At 33.5% G+C, this 14250-nt stretch overlaps 1 protein-coding gene across 2 annotated transcripts in view; it reads right to left on the minus strand.

The window, feature by feature from the left end:
• Nucleotides 1–862: 862 nt before the first annotated feature.
• The window catches only part of DPH6 (diphthamine biosynthesis 6), a 183024-nt gene continuing 169636 nt past the window's right edge, over nucleotides 863–14250 (minus strand). Inside the window, exons 8-9 of one of the 2 annotated variants that reach the window (XM_021695530.1) lie at nucleotides 9687–9774; nucleotides 863–1444 (exon numbers count right to left, since the gene is read on the minus strand). In XM_021695530.1, the coding sequence (XP_021551205.1) occupies nucleotides 1415–1444; nucleotides 9687–9774 (118 nt within the window). In that variant the 3' untranslated portion in view covers nucleotides 863–1414. Of the gene's footprint in view, nucleotides 1445–8095; nucleotides 8345–9686; nucleotides 9775–14250 lie in introns of those variants that run through there. The other variant, XM_021695529.2, reaches the window with a different exon arrangement.

Here is a 14250-nt window from a genome sequence, read left to right on the forward strand (position 1 = left end):
TTTGTATTACCAAATATATGATTCCATTGTTTGGGTTTCCTTTTTTTTTCCTGTTTAAAAGTTAGGTTTTATTCTAATAGTTGCTTCTTTGAAAGTAGCCTGTTTTTAACACATTTTAACTGTTTTCAGTTTCTTTACTTTGCCTTTTGTTTCTAGCAGCTTCATCATCATATGCCTAAATATGGATTTTTTATTTAGCTTAGGGTTCATAAAACCTCTTGAATCTGTACCTTGGTGTGTTTCATCAACTTTGGAAAGTTCTCAGCCATTATCTTTTGAAATATTGCACCTTTCCCATTATCCCTCTCCTTTCTTTCTGACACTAATTACATGTACTCTAGACCACTTCATTGTTTCTACTTCTCCTAATCTCTAATGTATACTTTCTATCTTTGTTTCTCTCCATGTTTCATTCTTAGTATTTTCTCTTGAACTTTTTTTCCAATTTACTGAATCACTCTTTGGCTGTATCTATAGGCTTCTCACAAGCTCACTACCACTATCTCCTATATGACCAAAAAGTCTAGTCTTATTACTCTCAATCTGGGTTTAAATCTGTTACCATTGAAACCCAGGATTCTCATACTATGCTTATTCCATAAAATCAAATCCCCATTTCTATGGACAGTGAGGCAACTTTCTCACTGTCCCCTTTATTTTATACATTAATTTGTTTGTCTCATTCCATAAGATAAAAGCTTCATGAAGGAAATGATTTTTGGATGTTTAGTTCACTACTGCATCCCTAGTGCTAGGCATATAGATGTAAGCACTCAATAAATATGTGTTAAATAAATGAGCAGCATTCCACTTTTCTTTTATAAGAAATCACCAAAGTGAAACTTTATAAAAACATCAGAAACTTTATTTTTAAAACAACAATGATAATAACAATAACAAGCTGCATACAAGTGCTTAACAGCTAAATAAATAGTAGGACAAAATATATAGTCAAATACAATTTGAAAGCAGAGAAGAAAATCAATTGATTGGTTATTTTTATTATCCTCCTCTAAACTGATAGGTCCACCACAGATTTTGGATTAAAAAACACTTTTCCACTGTCCAGTTTGATCCTCTCGACACAGTGGTATTTTGTTACTACTACTGAAATCCATATATTAGGGACAGAAATGAGTCAAGTAGCTCTCTAAATTTGAGTGAATCGGATGCTTGATTTATTACTCTGCTCCAATGACCATTTGCAGCAGCAGTGACTTAGTACCCAAGGCCAAAATCTCTCTGAATCTCAAGTTATATCATTGAGGTTTGTAGAATTAGGATTTAAAGCTTGTGAAATGCTTTGCTCCCTCTTACCAAATCATTTTTCTGCTCTTTAGCTTGAAGACAAAGGTGGGGGAGAAGATGGAGTAGAAAAGCTGTACTGAACGCGAATGTTGGTGAGTAAAAGTCATCATTCATCTTCTTTCTTCCTTTGTCCCTTCTGTAAGGAAATATTTTTGAAGTGGCATAAAGACAATGGCAGTGCATCATTCTGGACAGGATCTTTGAGTTTATACATGTTGCTATGAGTGGTGAGAGCAAATTCCCATGCATAACAAACGCAAGAGGCCTGCCATCTGAATGCTTCTGGTCCTCTTTTTTTTATATATATATACATATTTATATATTTATATATAAATATATGTATATATATTTATATGTATATATGTATATATATGTATATGTGTATATATGTAAATATATGTATATATATTTATATATAAATATATATATATGTATATATAAATCTATGGAAAGTTTTAAAGGGCCCTAGTATATATCTTTCTACCTAGACTACAAAAGTGTTGTAGAATAACATTTAAATATTTGTTTAGCACTGGAACTCACTACACCATCTCCACCTCCTGTAGTTAATTTTCTTAATCAAATATTTTTAAATTTACATGTATACGCTCAGTATAAGAAGTCACAAATTACAGATATGTAAGTATTAAGCTTTTCTGTTTTTCTTCTTCAGGCCCCTTGCCCCCAAGATAGCCAATATTATCACTCTGGTTATTATGTGCCCACCCTTACCATCCTCATTCAAATATAAATGAATATATAAGCTCCTTGACTCCATCAGTATTTTTCAGAAAAATAGGATCATATCCTACACCTCACTCTAGACAGACTAGATATCTGTCACTGTAATCATGATGCTGGGAATAATGACTACCTGTAATAACTTTCATTTGAACTTAGAAATAAAATTACTCTGTAGTTTGTTGTCACTTATAGTGAATTCCATGAGGGGCTAACAGTTTTTTACACAGCGTAAGTGCTCATAGATATTTGTTAGATTGAAGCAAAAAATAAAAGCACAGAAATACCATCAAGATATTTGATGGTATTTCTGAAATAAAGCAAAATAAAATGAAAAGAGCCAAGAATGGGCTATGAGACTATCATATCTTTAAAAGCTACAACTTCTAGGAATGGGGGATTTTACAATCATGTAAAATATATAATTGTCTCATGAGATTATTTCAACAAAAATCAAAATTAAGTACTAAGCAATAGTAGGCCATTAATAAAATTGGGGCTATATTTCTGTGAACCTGTTTCTTTAAAAATGCAGTGGCTTTGTCAACAATTAATTTGAAATACTATTTCCCATAAAGCTGTTTGGAAAATCTAAAACAACTATATAAGAAAGAAAAAGCTTGTGAATTGTGAAAAGTAAAAGTCTTGATTCTTCTGTTAAAGGTTATGCATTTTAATATGATCTTTTGGCTGATTTATGTAAAGCTTTGTATTTTTCATTTTCTCAAGCCTGTCACTGCAGTGATGTATGGTACATTTTAGCATCAAATTTGCCATAAGCAATAAAGTCAAGGCCCCAAAGAAATTTTAATATATTTCCCCATTTTTAACCTGGAGCTTTCCATTATTCAGTTATTTTGTTTGGAATCCTCTGTTTAGTTGACATAAGTTTTATACTCACATAAATTACTTTACAATTTTGACTTAAACATAAAATTTAAATATTAATTATTAGATAAGTAAGTTTATGGGTCATCATATGTAAAGTGAAAATCTTAGTGATAACTTAAATTTTACACTAACAACCTGTCTAAAGGTTGTATTTTACATTCTAGTTTGCTTTAAGAGTATTTTTCTCTAACACCAAGATGAAAGAAAAATGAACGAGAAAGTGACTTTCATTAAATGGTATGCAACATGAAAAGGAAGGATATGTCTGTAAAATTCTGTAAGAAAAAATGAAGTAAGAAAATAACAATCAATTATAAATTCAAAAATCTTATTCCAGAACTAAGAGCTGTTACAGAGCGTACAAAAATGAAAAAAGGAACAGTCTTCAAGAAATTTACAACCTACTGGAAATAAGTCCTTAAACATTATAAAGCTGATTATTTGTCACAAGAAAGGAAGAAACAAAGTGTTAGGACAGTTCATCTGATGTGGCTAAATGTATGAGTATTTGAGTTCAAGCCTGCATCATGGGCAGGTTGTAAACAGTTAAAGGAAATGAAGACAGGAAGACAGATAAGATAGAATAAACAAAGGCAAGTGAGGAGAGAAGAAGAAGGCACAGTAAGGGAGTATCTATCCAATGGTTCTGTACTACTGAAGCAAAGGATACACGTAGGGGGTTCCTGAGAGCAAGTCTGAGAAAGGATGTTATGGTACCATGTTATACAATCTTCAATTAATGGCTAAACATCTTGTTTATTTAGAAAACAATGTAGCTGTATTATGGATTTTTGTGCAGAGACACAAAAATCAATCTGGCAGTGGAACAGAATATGGGGATAATGAAAGCAGGAGTTCACTTAAAGAGGCTGTATGTTGTCCAAGAGTTTGGGCAAGATATGACTTTAACCAGAGAGATGGGCATGGAGATGGAATGGTGTAAAACATATATTAGAGAATTAACATGTAAAGAATTAGATAACCAACTGACTGTCATGGTAACGGAGAGACAGCTGTAATAGATGATGCCAATATTCTCTTCCTGAGTTACTAGGGGGAAAACAGTTGTGTTAAAGAACAAAAACAGGCAGAAAGTAAACTTGGAGGGGAAAATGAGTTCAAGGCTTGTACACAATGAACTTGATACATATTGGCAGTGATGCCCCACAGCCAGTCAGAAATAAGGATCTAGAGATAAGGAGAAAGCGTAGATATTAGCAGAAAAACCAGAAAGAGAGTGACTTTAGAATCATCTGCATAGAGCTGAAATGTAGATTGTGGGAGAAGACAAAATCCCAGAGACAGAAAATGTGGAAAATGAAAAAAATGGAACCTTAAAAATAACTTGGGGTTATATACATTTGTTGAAGGTAAGAAGCAGAGAAACTACTGAAGGACATAGAAGAAATCTTGAGCGAGTAGAAGTCAGAATGGTACAGAGACATATAACCATTACAGGGGAATTTTTCAAGGAGATGGTGACCAATATTATCAAGGAAAAGGATTAATTAAAGATTATGAAGATTGAGAAAAGACCAACAGCAGTTCATCAAAGTAACTGAAGTCAGGCTAGATTGCAAATGTGTTATAGAATGAATTGAAATTAAAGGAATTTAGGGAACAGATACAGATTTTCAGAGTGATATTCACAGTACTACATTCTACATCTCACTATTATTTGGGGTGGAACGTTAATTAATTTACTATGAATTTGAAATAGCAATGTGATTTTGATAAAACATGTGAAAAGGATCTGTATTTTTGTCCTCTAGCATTTATTTATCTTTCTTTTGGAAACCATACTTTGTTCTCCCTCTAGAGCATACCCTTCTCTATTACCTGAGTGAGGTCTGGAGTAAAGATGGTGACTTAGCCCAACCTTTGCCCAAGCCATTGAGATGCAATGGGATTTCTGGGAAAGAAACTCTGTTTCCCTCTGGTTCCACACTAAGAATGTCATATCAAAGCTTGTCATTTGCAAAAAACAAAAAAGGCCTAAAGGAGGCAACATTTAACATAAGTTATAATAATGAAGACAAGTAAAATGTCTCAGCAAAACTAACGAAAGAAATCACAGAACTAAATAAATAAATTGAGAGATATTCCATGATCATGGGTAGAAAGACAATATTGTCAAGATGTCTGTTTTTTCTAATTTGGTCTACAGCTTCAATGCAATCCCAATCAAAATGTCAGCAAGTTACAAACTGATTCTAATATTTATATGGAAAGATTTAGAATAGTCTGAAGACAGAACAGTCAACAAAATATTGAAGGAAAAGAACAGTCAGAAGGCTGACATTATTGACTTCAAGACAAACTATAACGCTATAGTAATTAAGACATTGTGGTATTGATAAAAGAATAGACAAATAGAGCAATAGAACAGAATAGAGAGTCCCAGAAACAGATCCACACAAATATAGTTAGCTAATCTTTGGCAAAGGAGCAATGCAAATAATGGGGAAAAGATAGTCTTTTCAACAAATGGTGCCAGAACAGCTATAATTCCACATACAAAAAAATGAATCCAGACACAGTCCTTATACTTCTTTATAAAAATTAACTCAAAATGGAACACAGACCCAAATGTAAAATGTAAAACTATAAAACTCCTAGAAGATAACATAAAAGAAAATCTAGATGACCTTTGGTTTGATGATGACTTTTAGATACAATATCAAGGGCATGATACATGAAAGAAATAATTAATAATTCATTAAAATTAAAACTTCTGCTCTATAAAGGACAGTGCCAAGAGAATGAGAAGACAGCCACAGACTGGTAGAAAATATTTGCAAAAGACATAGCTGATAAAGAACTATCCAAAATATACAACAAGTTCTTAAAACTCAATAATAAGAAAACAAACAACTCAATTAAAAAATGAGCAAAGATCTGAACAGACACTTCACAAAAGAAGACATAGGAATGGGCAAATAAGCATATGAAAAGATGTTCCACATCAAATGCATTCAGGAAAATTCAAATTTAAAACAAGATAACACTGCACACCTATTAGAATGGCACAAGTCCAAAGTATTGACAATACTGAATGCTGACGAAGATGTAGAGCAACAGGAATTCTCATTCATTGCTGGTAGGAATATAAAATTGTACAGCCACACTGGAGGACAGTTTGGTGGTTTCTTACAAAACTAAACATAGTCTTAACCATATGATCTGGCAATCACACTCCTTGGTATTTACCCAAGGGAGTTGAGGACAAAATCCTGCACATGGATATTTATAGCAGCTTTACTTATAATTGCCAAAACTTAGAAGCAACCAAGATGTTCTTTGGTAGGTGAATGAGAAATAAACTGTGGTATCTCCAGACAATGGAATATTACTCAACACTTAAAACTCATGAAAAGACATGGAAGAAGTTAAATGCATATTTCTAGGTGAAAAAAGCCAGTGTGAAAAGGCTACACATTGTATGACTGCAATTATATGACATTCTGGAAAAGGTAAAACTATAGAGACTGTAACAAGATCAGTGGTTACCAGGGGTAAGAGGGAAAGAAAGGATGAATAGGCAGAGCACTGAGGATTTCTAGGGCAGTGAAACTATTTTGTATGATGCCATAATGGTGGATATATGTCACTATACATTTGCTCAAACCCATAGAATGTGCAATATTAAGAGTAAGCCATAATGTAAACTATGTACTTTGAGTGATAAAGATGTGTCAATGTGGGTTCATCGACTGTAATAAATGCACCACTCTGGCGCCAGATGTTGACAGTGGGGAAGGCTGTGCATGTGTGAGGGCTGGGGGTATATGGGAACTCTCTGTTCCTTCTGCTCAATTTTTCTGTGAATCCAAAATTGCTGTAAAAAATTAAGTCTATTCAAAATAAAGTTGTCTAAGGTCAGCACAGATAATACCAAAAATTTTTTTATAAGTTGGCTATTGTAGATAATGCTGCTATAAACATGGAGGTGCATGTATCCCATTGAATTAGTATTTCTGTATCCTTTGGGTAAATACCCAGTAGTGAGATTGCTGGATTGTAGGGTAGTTCTATTTTTAACTTTCTGGGGAACCTCCACCTGTTTTCTAGAGTGGCTGCACCAGTATGCATTCCCACCAACATTGCAAGACAGTTCCCCTTTCTCCACATCCTTGCTAATAACTGCTGCTTCTTGTGTGATTTCAGTCATTCTGACAGGTATGAGGTGATATCTCATTGTAGTTTGGATTTGCATTTCCCTGATGATGAGTGATGTTGAGCATTTATTCTTGTGTCTGTTGGCCATCTGTATGTCTTCTTTGGAGAAACGTCTGTCCATGTCTTCTGCCCATTTTTTAACTGGACTGTTTTTTGGGTGTTGAATTTTATAAGTTCTTTATATATTTCAGATACTAACCCTTTATCAGATATGTCATTTGCAAATATCTTCTCCCATTCCTTAGGTTGCCTTTTAGTTTTGTTGATTGCTCCTTTTGCTGTGTAGAAGCTTTTTATTTTGATGAAGTCCCAGTAGTTTATTTTTGCTCTTGTTTCCCTTGCCTTAGGAGCTTTTATCTAGAAAGAAGCTGCTACGGCCGATGTCAAAGAGGTTACTGCCTGTGTTCTCATCTAGGGTTTCTGTGGTTTCAGGTCCCACATTTAGGTCTTTAGTCTATTTTGAATTTATTTTTGTGTATGGTGTAAAAAAGTGGTCCAGTTTCATTCGTTTGCATGTGGCTGTCTAATACTATTTGTTGAAAAGACCTTTTTCCACTGGATATAAAAATTGTATTTTTCATTGTTATAAAATAATCAGTAAGATTTAATGATATTCTTCCTGATTGCCCAATACTGTTGATAAAATGAATACTATATCGAAACAAAAATGACAAGTCATGTCAGTAATATCCAGTAGAATAAACTTGATTGGCTAAGTAAAGTGACTGCCTTTTCATTCTCATTTTCAAATGCTCTGCATCATTATATAATTGGCAGAGAGGAGAGCAGGAAAGAGAGAAGGAGTAAAATAAAACAATGGGATGAAAGCAAATAAATGTTACAGAAATGACAGTTGGAGAGGAAGTAAAAGGGGAAAAAAGGGCACTTACCATGTACAGTCATGGATAGGACATGGTAACTAAAGTCAGAGAAAGTGAACCCTGAGGAAGTCACCAATAATAACGAATGAGGCTTTCACATTTCCCCAATTAATCAATGTTTCTATTAACTTCTTCTGATGAAGATATATATTTCTTTATATAACAAAAAAAATTTCTTTATAGAACAAAAAAAATGCAGAGAAAGAGCTGGATATAATAGCTGAGAAAATGCTATGTAGTTTTTTTCATATAGAAATGGTAGCTTAGTAAACAATGTCCAAAAATGTTCTTCAAGAATTATGTATATAATTAGATGTTCTGTAGTTGTCAGGCACTGGGGACACCTAAAAGAAAAAAAAAAAAAAAAAAAAGAAGTAGAAGAAGAAGGAAAATGCACCATATTTATTCAGTGTCAGTGAATATTCCACCTTAAAGAAATAACATTCTTTTCTTTAAGAGGGCAAAATGGCCTGTGAAAACAAATGAAATACTAAAACAACAAGGTGAACAATGAGCTATTTAGGTAAAGCTGAACATACAATGGCTGATATGTCTAAACAAAAATTCAGTGGTTTTTACTTTGTGTGTGTGCACATGGCAGCAATAGTAGCAGAGACCTAGAAAGTAAGAGGTTCCTTTCACTGGATATGAAGGATGTTTGAATAGTACAGCTTTATTTTCTTGAGGATTACCAGCTTTTTGGGAAAAGGTCACCAATAATCATCTTCTAGCTTAATTCAGTGATCTACTTTCAATCCTGTCCATTCTAATTTTTCTAGATTGGAAACTCTTTTGTCCTGATTTCTGGAGTTACCATTCTTTTCCTTCCTTTGCCAATCTTCATTAAACCTCTTGATTCTTCAGATTCCCTATCATTCATATATATATATATAAAACTTGGGTGTGCCTCAAGACTTGGTGATAGAACACCAAAGATGCGGAAAACTTCTAATCCTTTATATTTAAAGTAGCAGACGTTTAAAAAAATTTTATTTAATTCTAGTTAGTTAACATACAGTGCAATATTCGTTTCAGGAGTAGAATTCAGTGATTCATCACTTACATACAACACCCAGTAAGGAGCAGACCCTTTAATCAAAGCGTCTAATCCAGATCTTTACCTATTCCACAAGACATTCTTAAATTGACATTCTGCTGTATCTTGACAATCAATGTATTTAAAATAAAACTCTTTATCACACTTTTGTTTCACTTTCCATCTTTCACTTGTACTTCTGTTGTCTTTCATATTTTTGGAAAAGCTCTTATTTCTTCTTTTCCTCCACTCTTAAACTTTGTATAATGAAGCTCCAATTCATTCCTAAACCTTTCCCCTCATGCTTATGTACAATAAACTAATTCTTTTTCTACTAGGTGATTTAATATTTGGTTATATACTGTCCTGTCTTCTCATTGCTTAATGTATGTATGATTCCCTTTTTAACTGAATTGCAAACTCTTCAGAAACGTAATTTCGTAGGCATCATATAGAGTTCTCAAAACCATAAATATTTGCAAAATTCTTAGTTACTGACTGAGGATCTGGGAAAAAAATCACTAATGATAAAATGACCTTTTTTTTTTTACCCTTTTATCTGTTGTTATAGAATTAAAGATACAGAGCCAATGCATACATCCCAATTTTCTCTTGAAATCACTGTGAAAGTGAATCTTAGGTTTACTTGCCTTGTCCTCCAAGTGCAATTCCAAAAAGCGTAGATAAGCAACAGGTGCAAATGCATCAGCTGAATGTGTGACCACTTCTGATGAATCCCTAAAACACAAAAATTTTATAATGCATTTATTTACTACATAAATTGTGGCAAATTGTTCTCTGCTAATGACTAGAAGAAACAAAAAATCCTCCTTTTGTATTTATTTCCACTGGTAAACAGTATGTAGTGATTAAAACCTATTTTTAATAATCTAATATTTAATTGGGAAAAGGATCAAGGATGCTAAATTTACAAGAAAAAGTAAAGAAGCTTTTGTCTTTGTAATGATACAGTTCAACTTTCAGGTTCACTCAAAGCTCTCTGAACAGTTTTGAGACTTAAAATTCCTATTCAATTTCATTTTCACAAATTTGCTTGGTAGGGGCTAACCATTAAACAATAGCGCTTTATCTTCATTATTCCTTCCATTTTTAAGAGGTAATTCATTCAGTGTTTCACACAAAATCTCAATTATCCTTCACAAAAGCAGTACTGGTGACGGTTTTAAGCTCTAGGTGAACTCTTCACACTGCAATATCATTGCTATTAAAATTGATTGTCTGACATAGTAATTACCACATTCAGGTGAAATGGTCTGAACTGCTTGCTGGCACCATATGGATACATGTAAATTAACTCTACTTTTATCAAAGATACCCTGTAAAGCACATATGAATAACTAAGATTATGTGTGAAGTTCTAATAACTAATTATTTTTATTGTTGTTTATTAAGAAAGCAATAGTGTTTTGCATTTCAACTGAAATTTTAAAAATAGAATTTCCCTATGTCTCTTTAATGCCTTGGGAACTAGTTCCATTGTTTATATTAATACATTGCTAGCATTTCAACCTTTGTAGGATAGCAAATTGTTACTTTATTTGACTTTGCCACTAATGTAAGATATTTTTGAGTCAACTTTTGTAATGTAAAGTTATTTAGTGGCAATAAAAGGAACCTCAAAATACTTGGCTCCAAAATATTAAATTTTCATGGGCAAAATCTGTTTACTTTTCCCTTTGAAAGATCAGAGATAGAGAAAAAAATGTTTGATGATTAAAAAAGTCAACTACCATTCATGAACCTTTAATATCAAATATGCCTCTTGTTAATGCTTAGGAAAAAATAACATTAAAAAGGGCTCCTGTGACATTACAAGGAAAGCAACTTATGTTATGAAAGAAACAGAATTATTAAAGAGTCAGGATCCTGACAGAAAGATATAACTTGCCTTCACAGGCTACATCAACCAAAAGATGTCTCCGCTATAACGAGGAGGAAGAGAAAGAGAAAGTAAAGAGGCCGGCTTGCTTTCTCCCATCTGTCCCTCTGGCTTGTTAGCCCTAGTCTTGTTTTTTCTACTTACTCTAAAATTGCTTGCTCTGGTTGTATCTTGGCTCATCAATCAGAGTCAAATTCCAATTCCTATGTACAACCTAACTCTTACATTAAATTTCCATCTCCCTGCTCCTGATCTCAGCCTTAGAAACTGACCCTGAGTCTTAATTATGCCTAATCTAGGCATCTTGGTTTTGATATCCTTGACAATGGAGTGCACCAAAACTATTATTAACATGGAACCAATGCTATGTCAGTAGAAAGGGTTTCAGGCCCTCCCTTCTCATGCCAGTTATCTGCATTAGAAACAGAAGGTTGAGAGCAAATAGCTCATTTAACTAATGTAATTACTACATTCAGAATAAAGATGGTTATCCAGAAAAAAATATAGAATATTCTAAGCACTAAATAGAGAAGAATATGATTTTTATGGATTCTATTAAACCCATAATCTTTACTAATTGACTAACATCATTTCATTCACTTATACAAAGCCAGACAACTGGAAGAGACCAGATCTCAAATGAACAGTTTTTAGTTTCAAACAGAATAATGCCCTATTGCTTTCCTTTTCCCTTTCAGAAACTCAAATGAAACTCAACTTCCAAGGATTTTTGGTTTCTGTCTGCTTCATGGATTTCTCTGAAACCTAGAGTAGGATCTGTTGGAAATCCTCAGAGTGACCCAGAAAATTAGGACCAATTGTGCCACAGCAAAAATGCTTTCCAGTTGGCTACTCTCCTCCCCTTTCCCTGTTAATGCAAGTAGTCTGGGCACTACCTCTTATTCAACCAAGGCTTTTCTGTAGCCAAGGCGGTTAGCCCATGTTCCCTTTCACTGCTGCATTAGGCTTAGCCTTAGACACAATTTCAAAAGGACAGCTAAGTCAGGCCAGGCTCCCAAGGTGTGAGGTCAGGCCCTATCCCCTCACTTCAAAACAAAAAACCTGATATTATCTCTTGAGACAGCCATGGTCTTTGTTCCTACCTCTCCTCTAAGAAGACAACTGTATACAGATATTCCCTGTGGACTCACACTTATCCTCATAGACATCTCCAGTATCATTTCTGTGAAGCCTTCCTTGACATTGTCACAGACATTGACATTTCTGTGCTTTCATAATGTGTTCACAGCCTTTTCATTGCACATCCACTACATTATAATTAGGTGTTTGTATGCTTGTCTTTCTTCTTAGAGAGGGACCAACTTTTGATCACCTTTGTCTGACTCTCCCCTACCCCACCCCTCCTGGCTTAGTACAGAGAACATTATCTGGTACTCATCAAACATTTGTTGAATAAATGACTGTAGTTGAAATTTTGTTAAGTATTTTCACATTACACACTAACTGTTGAACTCTCATAAACCCACACTGATTTTTTAATTACCTATCTTCTCATGAATATACACTTTCCCATATGTGTACACTGCATGTATACATGTACATATATACATGCACACACACCAATGTACCATATGCCATCTCTAGCATAATAAAGATAACATTTAATAGGTCTAAAAATTTAAATATAAAATATAAATATAAAATATAAAATAGGAAAATAGTTCATAAATTTAAATAAATCCCAGGTGATACAGGATAGATGTCAGAAGGTAGATAAGTACTTGATTCATCCCCACTGCTAAATACCACATTGTGATGCCCTGTGCTGAATTATTCCTTGAGTGGGTAGAAAACAGGAGTAGGTGGGAAAAATGAGTACAAAGTGTTATAACCATAGAATTTAGTCCTTCTTTCCTTCCTTCCTTCCTTCCTTCCTTCCATCCATCCATCCCATGTGTAGCAACTTTACCTTAGTAGTATAGCAATATTAATAACTCAAATGGAAAGATGGGGATGTATCAAATACTGACATTTTAAAAATATGTTCATTAATAGAAGAAAATCACTTTCATTAATACAACATCAAGAGTTCAGTTCTTATGTTTGAAAAACATACATATGTATTTTAAAATAAGAAGTAGTAAGAAAGTAGGCTCTTTGAATACCTACAATTGTCCCACAATTATTCTCCTTTCATAAAGGCTAAACTGTAATTCTTTTCCTCAAGGCCTTTCAGAAAAAAACCCTTCACTTCTGATCTAAAAACTCTATCCAGAAGTGAGTAATCACATACTAACTGACATGAAAAGTGAATTTTAAAATGCTCTAGTTAGAAAATTTTTAAATTACTTCCAGACAAAGACTGCTACATCAGTCTTTCCTACAAGATTTTAAAAATGTTAATTGGGGCAAAATGTATCTTATAATAAGCTTCCAGAACCACCCCAATTTCTCTAAATTACTTCATTATAGAAAAAGGATTCAATCTGTGTTTTTGAAAAAAAAAAAAAAAAAAGCCCTAATGATAATCAAGTCATTCTGCAAGTAAACATTTATTTTTTCTCCCCTTAGAGGTGATCTTCTCTTTTTCATAAAAAAAAATTTGAATCAGACATGTGAAACGGGATTCCTAATCATGAATTAGTTTTATGCCAATTGTGGCAGACCATAGAGCAGGAGAAATTTTAATTTGTCCAAAGAATGAATTCAAAGTTACAAGATCCAGTATTATTAATGGTCAATTGTTAATAAATAGTTATAAGAACTAAACTTACTTTTAACTGAATTTGCAATGTACATTCACTCACAGTATCACATTTAGTGATTAGGTAGGTATGATATGAACATTTTCTATTTTAAAGAGGAGTTAAGATTTTATATATAATAGGTGACATGCTTTTTCCACTAAACTAGGATATGTCCCAACCTATAACCTCCAATTATAACCTAAAAAGGAACACATACAAGTAAGTGACAATGGGATAAGTAAAAACAAGTAAATAATAAATGACAAATTAATTCAACAATATTTAACAAACACTTATTAGTGACAACTATGTGTTTTAAGAGTTCAAGAATGAGAACAAGCACTAGAGGGGATGGCAGCAAAAGCCTTTAAAAATGGAAGGATTTTTACAGCATAGGAAATATAGCCAGTGGAACTACAGTAGTAGTGCTGTATGGTCAAAGATGGTAGCCACACTTGTGGGCAGAGCATAACCTACAGGCTTGTCAAATTGCTATGTTGTATACCTGAAAGTAATGTAATGTAACGCTGTGTGTCAACTATATTTCAATTAAAAAGAAAAGGAAAAAAAAAGGAAGGATTTAGTAAAGGAGAAAAATGGGAAGGC

This window comes from Neomonachus schauinslandi, chromosome 9, assembly GCF_002201575.2.
Source record: "Neomonachus schauinslandi chromosome 9, ASM220157v2, whole genome shotgun sequence".
NCBI lineage: Eukaryota > Metazoa > Chordata > Mammalia > Carnivora > Phocidae > Neomonachus > Neomonachus schauinslandi.